The sequence below is a fragment of the Phoxinus phoxinus genome, assembly GCF_949152265.1.
Source record: "Phoxinus phoxinus genome assembly, chromosome: 7".
NCBI classification, from domain to species: Eukaryota; Metazoa; Chordata; class Actinopteri; order Cypriniformes; family Leuciscidae; genus Phoxinus; species Phoxinus phoxinus.
The window spans coordinates 30,046,053-30,069,103 of record NC_136882.1 but is presented as its reverse complement, the minus strand read 5'-3'; the positions used below and the strand labels follow the sequence as shown (position 1 = coordinate 30,069,103).

Sequence of the window (23,051 nt, the reverse complement as noted above, 5' to 3'; positions counted from 1 at the left end):
GTGAAATCTGTGTGCATCATTGAATCATTGTCCTGTTATCACTGTAAAGCTGCGTTGAAACAATCTGTATTGGATAATAATGTCTCATAATCACCTTAAGGGCCCTATTTTAACGATCTGAAACGCAAGTATCAAACACGAAACGCAAGTAACTTTTTGGGCGGATCTCCGGCGCTGTTGCAATTATACCGGCGGGATAAATGACTCGTGCATCCGACGCAAATCTAAAATGGATTGGTCTGAAGTAGCTTCATTATTCATAGGTGTGGTTTGGGCGTAACGTGAAATAACGTTTCACGTTTAACGTTTAATGTTTCCACGTCTGTGGAGGGAAAAGTGTGCTGTGCGTCAGGTGCAAAATAGGATTGATAAATGCGTCGGTGTACAAAGTCAATTGTGCTGGGCGAAAGATAGGGCCCTAAATGTTTTTCATCACTTATTAACATGCAAAAGCAAGTGTACTGAATTATAACGGTTGCTATTTTTCAAATGAGACATGCCTATAACATTTATGAGGTTTCCCTACCTGCAATCCACAAATCCCAAAGGTTTACTCCACCTTTAACATAACATTGCATCAGATACATACCACGTCTGGATCTTCTCACACTCACACACATTACAGCACCATGAACTTAGCATTGGAGGCAATTTCATCTTTTTTTGTGAGTGTCTATGTGTCAGTACCGATAGTACGGCAAAGGCCTGCTGTTCTTGAAGCACACACTGCATATCTTTCTCATTGGCTCTCAGCATGCAAACAGCTGTCCAACTTCCCAATCTAATCTTGACCCTGGCCTGGTACTCGGTCGCCTGTCTGCTGGCCCTCACATCAGCTGATAATTGTGGTCAACATGAGGAAGTGGCTGAGATAACTGAGGGATTATTCAATGCTTAAGGGCATTAGGTAAGATGTGTGGAATCCACAGTCATTACCTCAGTCAGTCGTGCTTGAGCAATCCACACCCAATGCCACCTTTTTTGGGCAAATGGCTCATGTCATCATTGTGGAACTGGGAAAAACAGCATTAAAGACTGACATGTGCTTTGTATGGTGGGATTGAGCTTTGGCAGTTGTTGAGCTTTGGTTGCTGTAGAGTGGGTAAAACAATCTGAATCACCACATTATTATGCCTCACCTTATTATTGAATAAACGGGGACGAGGCGGACAATGAATATGAATGTATCATTCAAAGGCAAACATTTCCTAAATAGAAACTGTTATCTTGTGTTGTGCTTGTATGCCCTCTTCACAGCATTCCTGTTTCTGTTTCCCCCCATTAAATAGTTACCTGTGGCGAGGTTCTGGCACAGGCCTTTGGAATGTTCTGTATGCACCTGAAAATGTCATCAATCAAAGTATTTACATTAAATCCCACAATGGGATCCATATTAAAACAGAGGCTTTTGTTGCGTTCGCTTCCTTGGTGGTAGATTACGGGCACGCTTCCAATCTCACATAGAGCAGCCTTTGAGAGTGGAAAAAATTAAGATGGTATCTCGAGCCAAGGCATCATCATCAGAGGCATTGGAGAACCACACGCTGTGTGTGGTTCTCATTCCCTCTTTGACTCAGCGCTCTGTGAAATTCATTTGAATCGGGTGATAACCGTAGCCTTTGACTTGTGTTGTACCCCCGAGGGGAAAGCCCAAAGTCTGACAGATATAGTCTCGCAGAAGTCCAGCTCTCTGTTCTTTGATGCCGTACTGTCCTTGGGTCCCTCACTGCTTTCCAATTAACATCCATTTTGCCTTTATCGCTGTGTGTTGAATCAGATAACGGTGGAAAATAAACATCCTCCTAACATTGTTCATATCTCAAACTGGCAGTAACTGTTCCTACATGTTAAAAGACATGATATTGCTTTGCTGCTGTCTCTTTAAGAGGACTGCGTTTATTGATTATTTTGGTAATTGATGAATCTGTTGATTATGTCTTTGATTACTTGAATAAAAAGCAACATTTTGCTGATTTATTAAATAAAAATTATTATTTCACATGTTGTCCTTTTTATAATTACATTTTATTATCTTGTTACAGGTACTGGTCCCGGTCCCATAAAAAGGCAATAGATGTATTTTAAGCAATTTTTAGAGTAGAAATTTTGTATGTGATTACTGTGTTCACACTGAAAATTTCAACAAGACAAAGTGCACTTTAAATGCCCTGATAATACATTTATTTAACTCAAATGTTGTACACCCCATGCACCCTTATTTTTTCTTTTTGGCGCACAGACCTGACAAATACATGAAATTCTTTCAGACCTATAAAATCCAGCATGTAGGACAATCTTGGATGCACTGTAACCTGTCCTGTGTGAGAGCTTTAAGATTCAGGGAATCATTCAGTTTAGGTCAGTCAACGTTTCATTTATAATTCACAGCTCAGGCCTTTATTAATGAGGCTTTGTCCATGAGAAAGAAGCAGCGTGCACAACTGTGGCTCACTTGTCAATTTTGAAGTTAGGCCTATACATTGTCTCCAGACATATTTTGATGATATGATGCCTAATATTCCCTTCCATGTGGAGCATTCCCTCAATATATATTGACTTTGTCCACATTCATTAGCGTAGAAGAGCATGTCAAGCCTCTGTGTGTCTTTTCATCTGATCAGGTTGCCTTCTCTTTGTGCCTTTGTTTCTAGCTTCCTTTTAACCAATAGGCGTGTCACCCAAGAGCGACATTCCGCTACTCTTTCCACTGCCCTTCTCTCTTACACGTCTCTTCCGACATCAGTTTCTCCTCACAAAGGTCTTCTTTCTTCCATTCGTGATGGAGACGGCAGCATCTTGAGACGCCCACAGTCAGCATCTCTGTTTTGGTCAAATCATAAAAAAATCCCCAAAGGCTGAACAATGGAAAACAATAAGGCACCTGCAAAATAATGAGCCCTCAGTCAGCCGTGATGAGCCACGCAGGCATGATGGCTCGCTTTAAAGTGGCCTGCGATGAATGTACAACCACACCTGAAATCCCCTCCAATGGAATTCCCCCTCTCACAAACGCACAGTGTGCTCGGCGATGCAAATATGCCCTTATTTCCCCCCATATTTTCCTTGTGTTGTGAGATCAGAGAGTCGCAGGCCTTTGTCTGTGAACTTGAAGGCAGAGCTGTGCTGCAGTTTCACTTGTACGCGTCATTGTCACTATCACCGTCAGCGGTTTCAGCCCTTGCATGCACCACGTCACATGAATGCGAGCAGAAACTCTGCCTGGCTGAACAAAAGGCCAGCTGTTTGCTCTTGGCTCCCCTTTTAACTGTGGCGTACGCGCGGGGAATTACTCACAAGTACAAGTCTTCTTTCTGCCTTTCTTCCGTTCTCCAAAGGTTAAAATAATCCCATCCTTCAGAACACTGCCACAAAAGCAGCTTCATTTAGCTCAGCCAATGGCCAGACCAAAGCCAACATCAACATCGTGTTTGGCTATGATGGATATTAAATGAGTTTTGGATGCCAGACAGAAGGTTAGGGGTGGTTGACTGTGGGCTTTCAGTGTTTAGTTGCCCTTTTTATGCCATACACTGTACTATCAGCTCTTTCACAGTGGCGACTCTCTCCTAGGTTCCCTATAGAGGTGACCCTCGTTGATCCCTGATCCCCCAGTCGGTACTAGGTAGAACCATGGCACAAATGGAAGCTTTGTTGGCTTGAATGTACGCTAGTGCTCAGGGAGTCAAGGGGTCAATGTGGAGGGGAGGAGGGAGGTGGAGAGTGACAAACCTTAGGTTGTTTCCTTGCAAAGTAAAAGGTGTTTCCTTCGAACATGGCAGTTGGGAATGATCTTTGATCATTCATTTTAGATTTAGATTTGAGCTTTAAAGTCTTTAAACTTTTTGGTTTAGTTTGTTCGTTTAAATGTTTGAAGTAGCATAAGTGTGCAGACATTGGAGAATTGCTGGATTAATGAACCTTCTGCTCATTGGGCCACTCAAGTATGCTTGCAAGTTCTCAAGCTTTTTTACTCTGGCCTGTAATCCCTCTGAGTGTTCACAGGCCTTGTGCAGGTCAATTCTAGGGTCAAAAATTCTGTGACAATAAATTGCATGCATGTTAAAATTTGGAGCAGGATAAATGTGTAGTTATTCATTAATGCAATAAAACCAAATGCAAATAAAATGCATTATAACAAATCGAACATTGCCTGTTGGAAAACACGTCATGGCACTGTAAAAATAAAAAGGGGAAAAGCACAGGGAAATTCTTGATAGATTTATACAGCTGAGTCACAGTTACTAATGTTCACTATATCAAAAGTTTACAGTCGGTAAGATTTTCAAATGTTTTTAGAAGTCTCTTATTTATAAGGCTGCATTTATTTAATAAAAAATATGGTAAAAGCAGCACTATTGTGAAAATATTATGAAATATATTTAAAAATGTAATTTCTGATGGTAAAGCTGAATTTTCAGCAGTCAGTCTTCAGTGTCAGAAATCATTCCAATATACTAATTTGAAGCTCAAGTAATATTGCTTATTATTATCAACGTTAAATGTTATCAAACAGGTGTGCTGCTTAATTGTGGAAACCATTTTTTTAATATAATTCTTTAATGTGAAAAAAAACAGCAGTTATTTGAAATAGATTTTTTTAACAATGTGAAAGTCTTTACTGTAATTTTGTACGTGTATGTACATACATTTCATGTTTTTTACAATTTTGTTTTGTTTTTAAAAAATCATGAAATTGATTGACACAGAAACACCGTTTTAGGAACTGCACTTCAAACTTCGAGTGCATGTGAACCAAGTAGATCCATAAGTTTGCTTATGAATGCATTTTTACCCATAATAATGGTAATTTTGATGACAAATTATGGCAAGTATGCATCTATATGTTGTTTTACATTCAATTTGGTCCCCATAAATCTCTTAACACCTGTTAACCTCAGATGTTGTGTACAGATTGTATTGTATGTGTTTTGTCATGTGAGATGGTTTGAGGTGTTTTCTTAACGTGTGTGTGGCTTCACGAGTTTGCCTGCAGCGTAGCTATGGTGTCATTAACATTCCAGCAGTCATAGCGGCACCGTTAACACTCCGCTACATGACGGGACAGCTCTGCCTGTACCTCTCTACCTGCTGCTCCTTCTCTCCGAACGCCTCTCTTACTTTTCTCACGCCGAACACCCACCTACACAAACAAATACATACATACCAACCTCCAAAACTATTTTTGTTACATGTGGGTGTCAGTTCTGACTCATATCTATCTTGTGCTGTCATTTGGAGATGACTTCTACAAACAAGTAATTTTTCACACCACTTTATCTGCCTTTCTTGACAGATGTTAGACAGGTACACTTCAGGTAATTATCTGACTTGGGTTATGTGGTATGTTTTGAAAAGTGCTTGTTGTTTTGTAGTGTTGTACCAGGATTTGGCTGAAACGCCCTGACCGTTGGTAGGTGTGCTGGTCTGGTCTCTGTTTGCCTAAGGTTTTTTTTAGTGCCGCATATTTTGCATTTATACCTGTAGGGCTCAGAAAAGGCAGTACTTGTTGATAGTGCTTTCAGGGGATCCACTCTGATGTAATCAGTCTCTGTGCCTACACGTTGTTCAGTGAGAGCCCTCTTGACTCTGAGCCAAGAATGTACTAAGAATGACAAATATTGAAACCATGGAGCATTACATTTATTAACTGGTGTATATATAAGCATACTGATTTAGCATATGCTGATTTATAAGCATATACTGAAGCATATACTCCATTTGTTTATCTATATCTCAGTGTGTGGTTTAAGTTAAGGCAATGTGTTCCTCAAATTATGTTAACCAAGCGCACTTGCAGAACTTCAGCGGTTGCATGACTCAGAATTATATATGCAGACTAACTTGGGTAGGGGGTATATTCTTTTAAATGCATGCAGCAGTCAGACTGTCAATGAACAATCTGTATTGTAGTTTTGATACGCTGTTAAAAGCAATTTGTTCACAAGGATGCAAAGTAAGAATTTATTTTAAAGTTACAAAATATTTAAGAAAGAATATTTTTATTTTACATAATCTGTACAGAGATGACATCCGTTTAACTATGACTTTGTAACAACAGCTAAGAAATAACTCTTATTAAATAGAAGACTGGAAAATTAAAGACAAGGAAGAGATTGTTTCATCGGTTTGCTGTACATAGTATAAAAAATTAGACAGAGCTACAAATGGAATCCATAATGTTGTACCCTGATTATTAGGCCTCTTGAGAAGGATAATAATTATTATCAATAATTATTTTACAAATATTGGAATGGCCTTGCCACCTTATTATAATAGCTAAAATATTGGCCTCTTTGGTACAATTAATTAGGTACAATACATTTTTCACAAAATTCAGTTTTACTATAAAAATAACATTTTCAATGGCAGTTTTTTTTTTTTTTACTAATCCCGCAACTTTTCAGTGCAAACATCGTAACAATCATCCGCTTTGGAAAGCAAGCGAAAGATCACATTTCAAGTATTGATAAAGATTTAAAGACAAGCAGAAAGAAGAATTCAGTTTGACATAGTTCAGGATTACTATACATTGCATAGTTCGTGCGGCACTTTATATTAAAAGGACTATGGGCAAGGGTAGGTCCACCTCTTTGTACCCCTTTGAAGGCTTTGCATTATGCAAGTGCTTTAAATTGTGCATTTCGAGAGTTTTCGCAAGTGCTGTACTCCCTGTAAACCAGCTGGACAGAATGGAAGTGGCTCCGCGGAATGCACACCGCTGCAAGCGTTTGTCAGTCTCAGAACTGTGCAGATGAAGGAAGCGGTGAAGTTTGTGCTGTACCGGTTAGACCTCATGCTCTAGTTATGCAGTCGAGACGTGCACACATTAGTAGAATAGCAGAAGTAGTTTCAAGATGACCTTGTCCAGAGGTGTTATGCAGTTTGAGTAGAAGCCTCACAATGGTTTAACAATGCCGCAGATAACTAGAGTCATTGCTAAGGGAATGCCTCTGGAAAGACTGGGATGATGACATGCACTGATTTTGAAATCTCCCCCTCAGCTGGAATGATTCGTCATATTGTCATAAACAAGCTGTTGAAGTGCTGGTGTTCTGAAGTAGAAGGGACATTGAGATATGCCAGTGCTTGTAAAACAGTTTCTAAGTACTTGTATCAAAGTGTGACACCAGTTTGTCTCCTTTTTGCAGTTGGAGAGGAAAGTATTGAGCCATTTTTTTTAAGTCTAGAAATGGCAAACTAGAAAAAAAAACAGGTTGTTGTTCCATTTCCCTTATCATCCCAAAGCCTTTTTGTTCATTAGAAGGACCCCCCTGTCATACATCTGATGATCTACTGCTTGATGCACACACACACATGTGCGTGATTGTACTTTGTGAGTGCACAAATATTAACACAATCTATATGCATGTGGTTCAGAAAGACCATAAATATGACTGTCACTGCTTTCGTAACATGTCCTAACATGGATTATGTTCAGGCACAGCCACACTCCTCCACGATCATGTTAGGCACGTCGCGCTTGACGATGTTGTACTCATCATCGAAGTAGAGCATGGACATGGTGCTGAGTTTGGTAGGTATGCAGCAGGAGTTGACTGATCCAGGACTCATGCCTCTCATGCGGTACTGGTTAACCACTGCCGTGTGAAACGACGAGGCAGAGCCCGGAACACCTGCCATGTAAGCTGGGCAGCTGCCTTCACAGTAGTTCCCATAGTACCCTGCTGGCGCGATGATCCAGTCGTTCCAGCCAATGAGCCGGAAGTCAATGTAAAATTGCTGTCGGCAACACAAACCGCCATTGTTGCCGTCACACTCCAGGCCACGCTTTCGGATGCGGTGCTTCCCTTCTGCCTGCTGGGCGCGAACCACCAGAAAGGGTCTGTGTGAGGGGTCGCTCGGGTCCACCAGGATGGGCAAAACATTGGCAGCTGCGCATCCCTCACAGTGGATGTCGAGGTCCTGACGTCGACCCCCTTTCGCCAGCATTTCCCTTACAGCCTCGGACACAGGGAAGGTGTGCCAACCACTGCGTTTCAACTCCACACGTTTTTCCATCACGGGCCAGTGCATGTTCTGCCCACCGGGCTCATAGTAGTGCACTCTCACTGTCACTTTCCGTCGCAGTCCCTTTTCCTGAGCACCTGGCAACAGCTTGAAGTACAGCCACAGGTGTGCCTGCAACACGTAGAGGTTCTGATTCCCCTCATTGGAAATCAGGAAGTACAGGCTGGACTTAGATGGAGTCACATCATCTGTAAGAGACCAAAGAAGTTTGTTAATGGTGGTTCTTTCTTACAAAACAATCTTGTTTATGCCTTTTGTCAGATTTGAAATAGCACAAACTGGTTGTGATTCTGCTGACGACTACCTCTCCTTAGCCACATTCACTGACATAAACTACCCAACTTGTCAAGATTTACTAGATGCCACAGGTCTGGGCCCAAGTCCAGTTGGCCTCATGGTTTGGGCTGAAGATGCTGGACCGGGTGAAAGGATGGGGGTTGTCGGACGTGGGCCTTGCCCCAGGGGGTTCATTGAGTTCACAGGGAGAACTGTGAAAACCCAGAGCTTCTGGAGCCTCAGAGACTGACAACACAATGCTCTGTGAAAGGTATTAGGAGAGTGCTGTGGCACAGCCTAGCATTGAGCGTGTGCCCTTCAAATGAAAACATTATGAGGCATTTACATGACACTGGCCACTAGTGAATTGCGTAGTCCAAGATGCAAGAGTTAATTTGTGTGTGTGTGTGTATATATTATTTGATTGCAATGATTTATTTGACCACCCGATATAATTAGGGAAATCTATATTGAAAGCCGCACATGAATCATGTTCTCTGTAGTCCTGATTTGAATCAGAGCCAGAGCTGTTTGGCACGTTTTGAAATAGTAAAACAACCATGTTAGCAAACAGATTAGTTTGGTTTAATGTCAACAACTTGCCACAATAGGTGGCTTCTTCATTTCATAGCTTGATCTCACATACAGTAGCAGTGCCTTTACATGCACTTGGCTCGCCCTGCTTTTCAGAACATTTAAAAAATTGTCTTAAATGTTTTCAAAACTACAAACTAATCATTATATGACAATACTGTAAGGCTTAATTTTCCAGTAAAAGTGTTATAATAGTTATTCTAGCTGTCAACATTTCTGATAAACCCTAACCAAGTTTGTAAAGAAAAACTTTTATATCCCACAGTGCAGGCACATAGTCAAAGTTTATCAGTGACAGAGAATCAAGCCCTGGAGAGGTGTCAGGTGTGAACAAGTATGTTCTATGATGATAGGGAACACATTCACTGAACTGATTACTCCACTATTTCACTGTGTTACCTGCCTTTATAAGCCCCCTGGATACACATATACTTGTATGGCCATGTGCTTGAGTGTCAACCTGCCTCAACAGCTCCTGCTAAAACTGAATTTAACAGGGCAAGGCCTTGTCCACTTTGCACTCTCCATGGCAATGCGAAAAGGGAGACAAGATGCAGTATGTGTTGTGGCATACTTTCTCTCCATCAATATCAACACTTACCTACATCACATTGTCATCTTTGCCTTTGCATCAAATAGCTTTTAATTAAATCAAAACTGTCAAAACATTATTTTAAGGAAATTAATGGTTCAGCTGTTAATTTCAAAATATTTCAAATATTTTTTAAGTTTCAGTATGCTTGCTGCTTCTGCATCCTGTGGTTCACTGTCTGCGTTTAACTTCTATCTTCTCTGATCTAGTTGATTGTCAGACCAGGCAAAAAGGTAAGTTATCTAATCAGTCAGCATGACAAATATTCACTTCATCAATGCATTTCACATTTCAAACAGTTATTTCTGTTATTGTAAAACACTATACAATTTTTTTTTTTAGCTGCCACTTCCCAGGTAATTATATTTTTCATTGGTAGATAAAAATAATTTTACTCTAGATTTGGAGTCATTTCTTAACAATGTGTTTATTAATCAATTAAGCTCAAAAACCAATAGCCTACAAGACACCAAGCATGCATAATACTGTCAAAATAAGCACGGGCGACTGTACTTTTGAGAAAAAGGACGTTAGGTTTGTTTCTGTGTTTCACTGAAGATTAATCTCGTGCTTTAAATGCTTAATGTGAACTACTTGTTGAAGATCAATAAGATCAAGACCATGGCATGCTGCCTGATTAGATTTTGATTGTCTGCCAATCAGTTAGCACTACAGGCTCTAATTTCCCTGCTTGGATCAAATGTCAAAAAAACAAAGATTTTCTAAAGAGATCAGTTTGGCTCTTTGACCTTATGGACACTGTGCCACACTGAATAATGTCTAATAATGAAGTCTTAATACCCCGTGTTGAACTGGTCCCGAAGAGTTCAGCGAGTCCGAATGGTTACGCTGACAAATGAGAAGCGAGCATCTACCGCTCCGCTTCTGTGGCTACGGGACACCAAATACTTCTGAAATGGCCCATAGGACAGTGTCAATAGAGACCTGAAATTGGCAGCCGTCCTCTCCTGTACCTTGGCAGTCCTCTTCTTATTGCTCTCCTAAAACATGGAGTGAGATAGGAGCCACCTTCTGGCTTGCCACCATAGCGCATAACAGCAGGGAAGAGCATGCAACACGTGAGGCAGCACAATTGCCTGCAGCTGCAGTGATTTGCACATTGCATACCTCACAAATTCCTCTTTTTGTACCTCTGAGCAGAATAGATCTAGGGTTGTCCTAATGCTATGCCATGGCTGGCAGCCTTCACTTGAGGGGTTAGTGCCAGCTGGCCTTGAGGCAGATGGGGGTTCGGAGAGCCAGTTTCATGATGCATTGCTGCTCAGTGGTTCAAAGGTGTCGTGAATAATAGGGGACACTGAAAAGAGGCCTGATAGAGCTTTGATATTTGAAATGCATTTTCAGAGTAGGATATAAGAAGGCCATCCCCCCACCCCAGCCTCTGTCACCCACAACGACTCAAATGTCTCATGCATTATTCTGAGGGATTTCTTTTGTTGTTTTTGTTCCCAATGTTGACATATTGGGTTTAGCAAGAACGCACAGTACTCGCTCAATAATTGCCTTCTTTTGTTGCGCTGTCATGAGTGTGTTCAGATCATTCTTATTGGAGCAAGAAGTCCGGATAATGTCCAAGCTAATTGTGCTGCAGTGTGTGAGACTAGAAGATAAAGAACCGAGTTGTGTAAGCTCGAATGTGCATCAAACCCAGATATTGGAAAATGTATTAAAAATATTATCCTTCATAATAATGACGACAGATTACGATTATCTCTATATTAAAATCTGCTTCTATTGTATAATTGTGTTTATGCAAATTTACAGAACTTAATGTGCAAAATGTTATCCATGTTTTTATCACTCTACAAGCTCCATACATTTTCCTGTAAATTGAGCTGAACCGCAGAGCTATAATAGATGAACTGGTTCAAAAAATTAAATCCAGAGCTGCTTCTCTTTGCACTGGAACTAATGGGTAACTATGCTAGTTACAGGGTTCCCATTCCTTTTGACCAATGCATTTCCATGACTTATTCAGGTGTTCAGACAGGGTTACTTGCTGCATAAGTGTTTTTAAAAGTAATTGAATATACATTCACTATATTTCCATTACTTTTCAGACCATTTCATAATTACGTCACATTCCAGGTTACCTATGACCATGGGAACTCTATTTAACTATTTAAGTAGTATACATTCCTTTGAAGTAAATACAAAGGCATTAGTTTTATTAATTTTAATTCAAAGTTCATATTCATTTCAAAGTTTTTTATTGCTATATTGTCTGTCAATAAGGCAAAAGGCGTGGACATGTTCTTGCCCTCTTATTAACAAATTATCTGTAATACTTTGATTGCCATGGTTTTGATGCTCTTTTGGCGTTCCCGAAGATGATCCAGGATTTTAATTTTCTCAACAGCCACCTAGCAAAGGTCATCATTTGACAAACTACTCATTATTTTCTGTCAGCACATCTAATTGTATGTTAAGAGAGGGTCATGTATTCTAATTGCTCCAGTTACATAATCATACAAATAGTAGATCAAGGATGCATGTCTCATTAACCCTCAAAGACCCACAGTAGCAAAATTGCAACACTTGTTTAAAGCAATTCAGTACTGTAATTTACTGCATCACTGCAAGAACTTTGTCATGAAAATCTTGTATTGGCTAAATTATAATCACAGAATGCACACAGTCACACACACACACACACACACACACACACACACACACACACACACACACACACACACACACATATATACATATATATATATATATATATATATATATAGAGAGAGAGAGAGAGAGAGAGAGAGAGAGAGAGAGAGGCATGCATGCATGTGTGTGCATTCTGTGATTATAATGATTAGCCTACATCTTTTCTTTTTTACTATAAGCATTACATCTAATCTATTAAAGATAGATAGATAGATTCCAACTACACATGAAACAGCCTATGAAACTGGAGAATGTGTTCCCTATGACTGCAGTGGTTTTGGAACAGAAACAGACCCACTGAATGTCACAATTTACTAAAGTCAGACAAGGAGGTCACCGTGGCATGTACTGACACCATGGCAACACTTTATTTTAATGTGTCCTTGTTACACGTTATTTACTATAGTAATAACTATAAATTTGGCATAATTACATGCAACTAACCCTAAACCAAACCCCAATCCTATACCCTAACCCTATAGTAAGTGCATCTAGTTAACTGCTAATACTTTTGGTACAAAGTATTGAAAACCTGTGTTGATAAATTGATTCGACCTGTAAATGAAATATTTCATCTGTAAAACATTTTTAGTGTTTGATGATTACATCCTCTAAAATAAATTCCCTCCATAAATGTAAATTACAGCAAGAAATTGAAAACCTTGTACTTAATTATGCTTAACTGTGCTTAAATTATGTTCAAAATATGCTTAAATATGATTTCATAACTAATATAATAAACAATATCAATACTTCTACAATTAAGGTAAAAGTAGCCATGCAACATGCTATTTCTTGTACACACCTGACTCGGCGAAACTGATTATTTCCGACGTTTCTTCTTGCACCTCGTTGTAGGCAGCATGTCCATCTAAGTTGGGAATTTCAACCCTCCCGTCCTCCCTAACTTTACCCGCGTGAAGTTTGCGCAGCGCCGTTACCATGGCAGCTTTGGGAATGGGATGAGTGATATTTGGTCTCTCTCTCATCTGCAGTCGGTTCAATATGTGCCTTTTAACCGCCTCCAGAAAGTCCGTGTCCATTCGCCCCGAATCATCCGAATGCCCAAGTCCACAAGAGACACACTGAGACTCCTGAGATACTGTCTCAGCTCCCAGACTACACTGAACTGAGAGCATGCAAGCCATTACACAGGTTAGAGAGAGGATGTAAATACTCATTTTCTTAAATAACGTGTCCATACAACAAACAAATCAGTTCATTAATTAAATTGATCTATAAACAAGAGAGAGTTGTACTTCCAACAACCTCCTTTGACAGATCTCCATTCATCATCATGCTTGCGGTCATTTTTTGAGAGACGTTCACAGAAAGTGTAAACACGGTAAACGCATTGATTAATAATGAGGGCTAGTCGCAAAAATATCAGTCTTATTTGACGCCAGTTAAAAAGCGCGAAAACTCCTCATCTCCGGGGTAACTGACAAATTGACTTGTGTGAAGAATCAAAACAAACCGGCTACTAGTCGTGTATTCCTTTAAAGTTCAGTGTAGTCAAAACTCTTTCTTGTTTGAGGACAAAATTGCACTGAATGTCAAGTGCTCGTGCTCCTCTTCTCTCAGTAATATTGTTGTAAATTGTGTATGTTCTCTCGTATTTCTTCAGCCTCAGGAGGGATGTTGTCCTTTGGTCTTTTCTCTCGTAATCACGACACTAAAAGCACCTCGCGCTTTAACTTTTTTATACTTCAAACCACGTGGGACGCCCAGCCAGCCAACTGGACGCGAGAGATTAATATACGCTAAAAAAAGCTTACGCTATCCAGCATGACACTGGATCTGCAAATGATAGGCTATAACAACCTTTTACACATGGACTTTTTCAATGTCAATATACAAGACTGCAGTGTTTGTCATAACCTAGCTTAAATCTGTTTCTTTCAAAAGGCAGAACAATAGGCTACATTTAAGTAGCCTAAATAAAAGTAAAGTATAGCCTACAAGCAGTTGTTGCTTTTGACGTCAGTAATGCATTGTGCTTTTTTATGTAATAAAGCAGCACATGTATGGTTTGATGATGATTATAATTGTCATTCATTTTAGATTCAATTGATAAAATATACTCTTAAATGATGGGGACGCTTTTGCAAGGCCTGAGACAATTTTTAATAAATTTCTCTCAAGTGTCGCTTTGTTTGGCAAATGAACACTGGTTTATTTCAGTGATAATCGCTTTTTTGTAGTGCGGGTAGGAGCGGGATTACAATGTAACGTTGTGGTGATATGGCGCCATCTATCGCTTCAACAAAATAAATACATGTTACATTGTCAAGGCGCACCTCGGTATGTCTTCATTAATTTGTAAAGGTTATTATAATTTAAAGAAGAATTTAATAACATTGCTTTTGCATTTGTAATTCTTGTGTATTGATGCCATCTCTCTGCAAAAATACACAACAGGGCTTTGTGCCACTTCAGAATATATAACTTGTGCCACTTCTGTAAAGATGACTTAAGTGGCATTCTTCATATGGATTATCATCAGCATATATAAACACTTTTTACCCACACATGTGGTTTCTCCTAATATATAACAATTGTAATTAATTCCCAACAGAATGCAGTTAAATACTATTTAAAGATGACACATTGTCTTGTGTTCAGTTCTTTGATGTCACTTGCAATGGGATAATATCTTCGAATAGTCACATTTTTCATAATGGAATACCATTTACTTGGTAAATTATCCATTTATATTGTGGATGATAGTTAAGGAGTTAAAGTGATTGTTGAATATGCTAAATATCTGTTTGATTTGTATATTTGTTGAATTTCTGTATGGTGCGACTGGCAGTTTGTCGCCCTCAAATGGTAATAAATAGGCTACTACATGCATGTAGAAATGTGTACAGGTCAATTTATAATATAATTGGTATTACAGTCAAAACAAAAATTATTCAGACTCCAGATATAATTTTGTACATTGTTTTACTAGTGGGTGCAGGACAATATAGTTCATTTATGTAAGTGAGGATAGCTAAATAAAGTAAACTGGCATATTATGCCCAATAATTATTCATTCAGTGGACAAATGTATACAAATTTGGGACCAAAAATTATTCAGACACTTTGACCTGACCATGTTTTGCCTAAGTGTTTTTTCTTTAATTGATAATGTGACCTTTTTACACCACATACTGAACAAAATTAAGCATTTTGGGGTAATTTGTTGACCTAAATTGGTATTATCTAATTGTGTACTTAAATTTAACAGCTGACAGCTATTCAACCTAATTCATTTGTGAGACCAGTGAAATATCAACTGATTTGATAACTTCTTGTCATATTTTAGTACCATTTTCTAAACTATAGCGAATAAATATAGCGAATGATAATGTGAGAAATGTTGAAGGTGTCTAAATAAATTTTGGTTTGACTATATGTACTGTATATGCATAATTTATATATATTTTTAATATAGAACTATTTTAACTATTTTTAGCTAGCATAGTTTATTTAATACATGCTACAGATTTAGTTTTCTACTGTATGAATATGTTTTTAAACCTTTCTAGATTACTTTTTAAATCTAAAAAAATAAATAACAATGATAACATACTGCTGTAACAAATTGTAATTGTTGAGAATGGATTCCACATTACTCGTGTAATGCATTACTTATTAAATCATTTAAGTGCAGCCATCTTGAAACAATGTGAAGGCATGCAAGAAAATAAATGTGCAAAGGTTGCATGATGCTACTGTTCTGCCAGCAATATCCGTGGATCTTACAAAACACACAGAGAACATTACAAAATCTGACAATGTTTGGATTGATTACTATCATGTAATAAAATTCAAATTAGCAGTTTTGACCGGTATTTCACAGAAAACTTTGATACACAGTAAAATAATAAGGTTAACCAATGTAGTGCGGCTCTTACAGAAATTACACGTTCTGTAGAAGTTAAAAGCCCCAATTGGTGTGTTTTTTTTCAGAGTAAATGTGAATCACAGTCAAGAAATATTGCAGTCTGTGTCAATGAAACATACAGAGCAATATTCTGATGGCACCTCAGAGTGCAAGTATTTACATTTTTCAGGGAAATCAAGCTACAAATATCTAACTTATAGTTGTCGATTATTGTCTATACACAATCAATTTGGAGGAGAAAGTATTGTACCATACAAAATGACAAACTTCACCTTCAAGGTAATAATTACAGACGCTGTAAAGAGTTTGTACATGACTGAATTCCATTTTAATGCAAACGTTCTCCTGCAAGGATATGGGTATTGCTGCTAATGCCTTTTCTTTTCTCACAGAGAAAGTAGAATGCACTGAAAACATCAGATTTATGCCACTGTCATATGCCACACTGAAATCATATGCTGTCCTTGTAGGGGTTTACCACCCAGGACTAACAGCAAGTCAGGCATATGGAGAAACATGGCGTCCTCGTTTTCCTCTGTCAGGTCACCACTATTCCCCTTCTTGCGAACAGCCTCCTGATTCTCAAAGGTAAGACAGCTTCCTTTCAGCTTAGTGTCTTTCAGTGCAGTACTCAAATCTGGTAAACACTTATTGTCCATGTAGAAAGTCTGGAGCTCAATACAGGGCTCTTGCATTGTGCTGCGGGACGGTTGGCACTTGTTCTTAAATGGTCTCAGCTTGTTATTGATGTTGTGAGAGTAGGGTATTTCCCTGAAAAAGATGTTGTTTGGTGCTGTTGGCTGGAAACTCTGGCCTAGGCCAATGCTGCAGTGATGGATCCGGCACAGAGAGGCAGATCCAGGCAAGAATGCAAGCTTCTTCCAGGTCTCGGTCTTCAGGTTGAACCTCCACAAGCTGTTTTGAGGGGAACTCTGGGTTTCCCATCCACCAAAGATGAGCATGCTGTCTTTGAACAATACAGCAGAGTGACCAACCAGCCTGGAGGGACCAGAACTGCAGAGGAAGAAATATGTGTTTAGATGCTTCTGATTAGTTCTTCCTCAGTCGCTTTGGCTCATTTTTTGAAACAGAACTAACATTCTCTAAAAACTGTATATCCAATTGCACAGCTGTTTTATGGGACATCTCAACTATATCCTAAATATGTTGTTAATTGGCCAATGCCACCAAAGATTTTGTCATAGCATGAGTCGTACAGGTCAAAATGGTTAGATGTTTTTTCACCATGGAGTGTATCCTGGAAATGTTCGCTATATACAAATGTTTTTTTCTACTTTTTTGTTAATACTGACTGCTTACCTTACTATTCAAGTATGTCAGTTTTGTTTAGATGAATGCTATTGTTTACCACACTGAGCTTTTTTCAAAACAATTGAATTGAATGGATCATTTTACATGTGACGGCTCACACGATAAAAGAATGTTTAGAAGTTGTATGACAATTTTACTGAGAAAAAATAGTCAGCAATTGTGATCATGAAGCCAGGGAATATAGATGGATATTACAGACAGAATTAAAGAATGAAGGAATGATGAATGTTAATAAAGAAACTCACTGGAAATTGATGCGGCTCCAGGTTTGACTGGCAAAATTCCAGCTCCACAGGTCCTTCTGTTCCCTAAGGCCCTGCAAGCCACCGAAGAGGTACATACAGTCCTGGTGTGTCATAGCTGAGTGACCATGTCTGGGACCAGGCCCACCTTGTGCACTGCTTAGTAGTGACCACATCCTGGAATCTAACATGCAGTAAATATAATTAGTTTGGAAAGGTCATTCAGCTATATGTAAATTACACAAATCCTCCCTGAGGTGGATAACAGTAATGGTAATGTCTTAGGAGGTGCTTGCTTACCATAAAGCATAAATATGTAATAACACTCACCAAAATCAAATTTCCAGAATTCTTTTGTTGATCCTCTTATATCAATGTATCCACCATAGACATACATAAATGACCCATAGATGACAGCACTGTGCCCTTTTCTGTTTGCTGGTGTCACTCCCTGGAAAAACAGTTTTCTATCATAAAAGGACTTTAAAGTGTTTCAGCTGTAAGTCTTGTAAAATCAAAGATGTTTACCTGTAAAGTTTCACTCCATGTTTTCCAGTTAATCCAGCACTCTTTAACTGCAGAGAATATAAAACTGAAGAGGTGAACAACAAATTTACATATTGCTGTGGTAAAACAAAATCTCCATTTATGCTACTCAAGTGCTGCTGTCAGTAAAGCAAAACAAATAATAATAAAACAATCTGAAATTCAGATTAATTTTGATCAATAAAATTGTTATCTTAGATTGTTATGTTTATAATTTGTCATAAAATTGTAGTACAAATTGTAGTAAAATTCCACTTGAATGAATTTATGAATTTCCCCCCACTGAATATGCAATAAAAAATACCTATATCAAACACCCAAAAAGGAATTTTTGAGTTAGTATACGATGAATCTTGCATTCCTCCGAAGACATAGAGAAATTCCTAAGAATAAAAAGTGGAAATAATTATTTGATTATAAGAAATATGATATGAAAATTTAAATCTATGTAAATATATGAAAATGTACATTCTACAATGCCACTGTAACGTAGTGATCCACTGGAGGCAAGTTTGCAGAACCCAAGTGCAGTTTATTCAAAGATCCCAAACATAAAACAAAATACAAACTACAAAACAAAGACTTGGCTTGGCTTGACTTGGCATAACATGAAATACACGACTCCCTGACAGCGGCTACTCAAACAAACAAAATACAAGACAAAGGCTACGTTTACACGTGGACGGCTATTTTCATAAACGGACATTTCACCCCTCTCCGTTTTCAAAAATAACATTGTGTAGTGTACACCTGTCAGTTTTTAGAAAAGTGTTTGTTTAAAGTGTAACGAGAAGCTCAAGCCCACGTTAGCCAATCAGAATCCAGAAAATAGTCACATACTGTGACGTCGGCTGCCTAAAACTCAGTTTTTCTCAGTTTACATGCAAACTAAATTTTCCAAAATCTCCACTCTGCCCGGAGTTTTTACAAAGGATTGGTTTCAGAGGCGAATTCTCTGTTTGCGTGTAAACAAAGGGAACAAATGAATGGTAAAATTATTCAAAACAACCATGTACGTGTAAACGGGGCCAAAGACACATGGCAAACATGACATGAGGGCTTAAATACACAGATTAATGACAAGACAAGTAACACCTGTGAACAATGATCAGACAATAAACCAATGACAAGACACATGGCATGATCACATGGCAAACAGGGAATCACATGACAAGGACATGACTGACATGAAACAAAAACAAAACAAGACAAGATGTTACAGCCACATTGTTCCTTATAACTTGTGAACACCCAATCCCCAACTGTGAGTTTATTATTATTAATAAATTAATTTATAAATTACCTGATGTGCTACCATGGTGTGCTCCTCCAGTTCTTCAGGTGCTTCTTCACTATTACAAGGAAGCTCGGCCCACTCATTACAGACTAAAAATATAGACATTTCCCCTGAATTATAATCAGTAAATGCTGCAGGAACCATATGCTGTGCAATAACAAGTGCAAGTGTCCAAAGCAGCAGACAGACACAGATAAATAACAATAACATACATACCCACATTATATTTCCAGAAATCTCTCAGTGAGCATTTTTCTCTACCACCTAGTAAGTAAACATGTCCTCTGTGGGCACAAGAAGCATGCTTGTAACGATCAGATGGTGCAGGGCAGTTCTGCGGCACTGGGGTCCACAAACAAGCACCGCTCCCCTGGTTCATGCTTGGGCTTTGAGAGTCTCATGGGTTAATCCCTGTGAAGACAAGCATGAAATACACAAGGGCTACTAATGAAGTCAGGTTAACAATACTTTCTAGAATAGCAGACACAGCAGAACAAGAATATTGCAATGAAAGGGATTTTTATTATGCGGATAGGTAATACATTAGGTTAGTGTTGAGCAAATATTTGACTAGAAAACAGGTAGCCTATCTAGTAAGCAACAGAGATTTTAGACCATAAAATATTATTTTTATATAAACAGTTTAATACACAAAAGAGAAAAATACATTTTGACACACTATTGTTACAATTGTCTATTTCACCAACAAAAATAGAGCCACGGAATTAATTGAATGACTTAAAGTGACTATCTCACCCAAAAAAAGTTACTTGTTGCCACTACTGACATAATGTATACTGTATGTATATGAATATACACAGTAATTATAAAAGGAACCAATCATATGCTTACCAACTGATAAGGGAACAGATGTTTTTTCCTGTTCTTTCATTTTTGTTTTTGTTTACAGACAACAATAGTTTCCGGCATATGTATCTTCTCATTCACACTCTTTTCTAACTTTGTACAGAGGAAATTGTTGAAATGTAATGTTTGGTTATGGTTTAATATATACAAAGTATGCTAATTGTTTTAAACAAATGTTAACTTTTTGAAAATGAAATATCTTCCATCGTTTAAAAAACACCTCACATTAAACCTAAAAAACTAAAACTAAAATAGCCTATAACTAGACATGTGACGTTAAGTAAGGGATTCGTCGTATTAATCTTAAAGTAAACTATAAAGTAAATACAGTAGATCTAAAGGGCCACGTTTAGGCTATGTGTTGCTCACCACCGCGTGATCATTCTTAACACGTAAACGCCCAGCCCCAGCCCGTTATACATCTACTATTGACATTTAAAACGGGCACGTGAAAGTAACTAAGATACATTTTTACCTAATCGCTTTACAGTGGTCGCTGAGTAATTACTTGATTAAACCAGAAAATTATATGTGATTTGTTATTAAAGAAAGTCCTCAACGTGTCACATGACCGCGATGAAGAACTGTTTCAAAACTGATAGCAACGAGTGGAGAGGTCGTCGAGAGAAGCGCAAATATTTTTGGCTGACTGTAATGTAACCGTTTATATTACGTTGTTTACTAATAACTTACCGCTAAAAATCGTCGGTGAATGTCTGTGTCCTCCCATTGATCGATCTTCATCGGAAAGATAAACGATGTTGTGAAGTGTCGCTGCCAGACAGAGTAGAAGAGAAGAAGGAGGGGCGAAGAACCTTCTGTTGCGTTAATTCTCTCTCAAGAGGGTCTGACTGTAACCCATAGACTGTAAAAAAAGAAAAGAAAAGAAAGAAAGAGTCTTTAACCTCGCGAGCACACGAGCTTGTAAACTCTGAGGCAGCCTGGTCTGTGAAACCTACCAGAGTCTTCCTACTTAATTTATGACCAGTGTTCCATTTCCTTGCATACCAGAAATTCCACGAAATGTGCTTAACACAGCCAGAACATGCCCATGATACAAACATGTTTAAACCTGTCACGTGTGAGCTGTGAGGACCGAGGAGTAGCCTATGTCATCATCGGTCACATGCCATTTCAGTAAGAAGATTGTCATAGCCTCATAATTCCCCAATCCCCACCAACCAAAATGTCTTGGCTAAATACAGACATTTGCTCCCATGATGCCTACAGACAGAGCCACTCAGCTGTGGATGAAGGAGAGGGTCACGTGAAGACACTTTTGTCATAATGCTGTGCACTGACTTCGGTTCTTCACTCATTATACTTTAAACACGTACCAGTAAATGACTCCATTATTTTACTTAACACTACACTCTGCAACTGGATCCTTGATTTCCAGAAAGCAGGGCTCTCATGTTTTATCAAAAGTTTGGAGTGAGATCTGTTAGGGGAGGAGCTACCCAAATATTTGCAGCAGCGGCCCCTCTGCCCCACCAAATTCGCTTAAATTTTGTTAGTTTGTGCCACAGTTTAGAGAATCGGATCTGTTGGATTTACAACACAATTCCTCCAGTTTTCACGAAATACATGATAGTAAGTGGCCGGTGAACTGGGAGAAGAATAGGGTAAAATGTAAAGCTACTTAACGTTACACAATGTGTATCTGATGAATTATTATAATGGAAAGGATTATTCTTGCCGCTTCCATATACATCAGTGTGTATTTTACAAACTCAAATTCATTGGTTTGCTAGTATGCTACTTATGTGATTTTAAATGCCTGAAACCTAAACCAAACATTATGTGGTTGAAAACATCTAATAGTTGTGATATATGACAAGCGCTGTCATAGTCCATAGGCTCAGAGCCAGCCAACGCGCGAAAGCACGTTTGAATTTAGCAGTTGATGCACTGACCGTTCTAATCACACCTGTGTGCGAAAGGGTTAAAAAAAAGTGAATGGATTTTTTTCATTGTATGGTTGTGTGTGTCCACACACTGCAAATACCATAGACACATTTATATGCAAACACCATATAAAAGTGAATTTTGCATCCGATGACCCCTTTAAAAGCAGTTGGAGAGTTTTTGACTCTTGTTGTTCATGCATCAAAAATAATGTAGCACGAATTTGGCTATACGTTACTTCTCAACATCAGCTCTCACTGTCTTTGATCACAGGCAAGAGATTTCGTCCAGGAATCGTAAAATCAAAATGCTAAAATAAATAAATGAAGAGGTTCCTATCCTACAGCAAACCGCACCAGATCTTGCTCTTCCACTCCGTGTGTGCGCGTGCCGTGTTGCCTAGTAACGAACGTGCTTGCAGCGGGAACACCTAATTTACACGGAAACAACTAATTCTAATTTCTGATTGGCTGGTAGCTGGCATTTAACTCTGTATAACTCGAGACCATAGACTGTAAAAAAAAAAATAGCTCGAGACAGATGCTATGAACTCGGCAGAGAACTTCCCTCCGTTTGCCTGCGCCTCCATTAATTGTATAGAGGGACAAGTTAGGCTACCCCTCACTCCTCAGCGTGAGAAATATAAGGTGTGGCGTGTGTGTGTGTCCCTCCAGCTTAAATTTCCACAGTCCATGAGGACATCTCTTGTAACCACAACACCTCCTGAAGAAGGCCCAGCGACGTAGGCCTACTTCAATTTCTGGAGAAACTCAAAACCATACAGTAGAC

General features: G+C 38.8%; 2 protein-coding genes and 1 long non-coding RNA gene across 4 annotated transcripts in view; 1 reads left to right on the top strand and 2 right to left on the bottom strand.

Moving 5' to 3' along the window:
* The window catches only part of LOC307002330, an 82,940-nt gene extending 66,282 nt beyond the window's left edge, over positions 1-16,658 (top strand). Inside the window, exon 3 of the long non-coding RNA XR_013798466.1 lies at positions 16,541-16,658. This is a non-coding gene — a long non-coding RNA (uncharacterized lncRNA). The remainder of the gene's footprint in view (positions 1-16,540) is intronic.
* inhbb (inhibin subunit beta B) lies at positions 5,940-13,852 on the bottom strand. The gene is made up of 2 exons (XM_079618165.1): positions 12,981-13,852; positions 5,940-8,216 (listed from the first exon to the last, which is right to left on the bottom strand). Exons 1-2 carry the CDS (start codon positions 13,375-13,377, stop codon positions 7,435-7,437), a joined length of 1,179 nt encoding a protein of 392 aa, XP_079474291.1. The 5' UTR covers positions 13,378-13,852; the 3' UTR covers positions 5,940-7,434.
* On the bottom strand, positions 15,115-21,596 carry klhdc3l (kelch domain containing 3-like). 2 transcript variants are annotated; one of them, XM_079619862.1, is made up of 9 exons: positions 21,314-21,596; positions 21,048-21,219; positions 19,704-19,898; positions 19,494-19,576; positions 18,495-18,573; positions 18,173-18,219; positions 17,975-18,095; positions 17,648-17,828; positions 15,115-17,084 (listed from the first exon to the last, which is right to left on the bottom strand). In XM_079619862.1, the coding sequence occupies exons 3-9, from the start codon at positions 19,864-19,866 to the stop codon at positions 16,493-16,495; spliced, it is 1,266 nt and encodes a 421-aa protein (XP_079475988.1). In that variant the 5' UTR covers positions 19,867-19,898; positions 21,048-21,219; positions 21,314-21,596; the 3' UTR covers positions 15,115-16,492. The 2 variants fall into 2 exon arrangements, with proteins under 2 accessions (XP_079475988.1, XP_079475989.1); XM_079619863.1 differs by having other exon boundaries at positions 21,363-21,523.
* Positions 21,597-23,051: the final 1,455 nt, after the last annotated feature.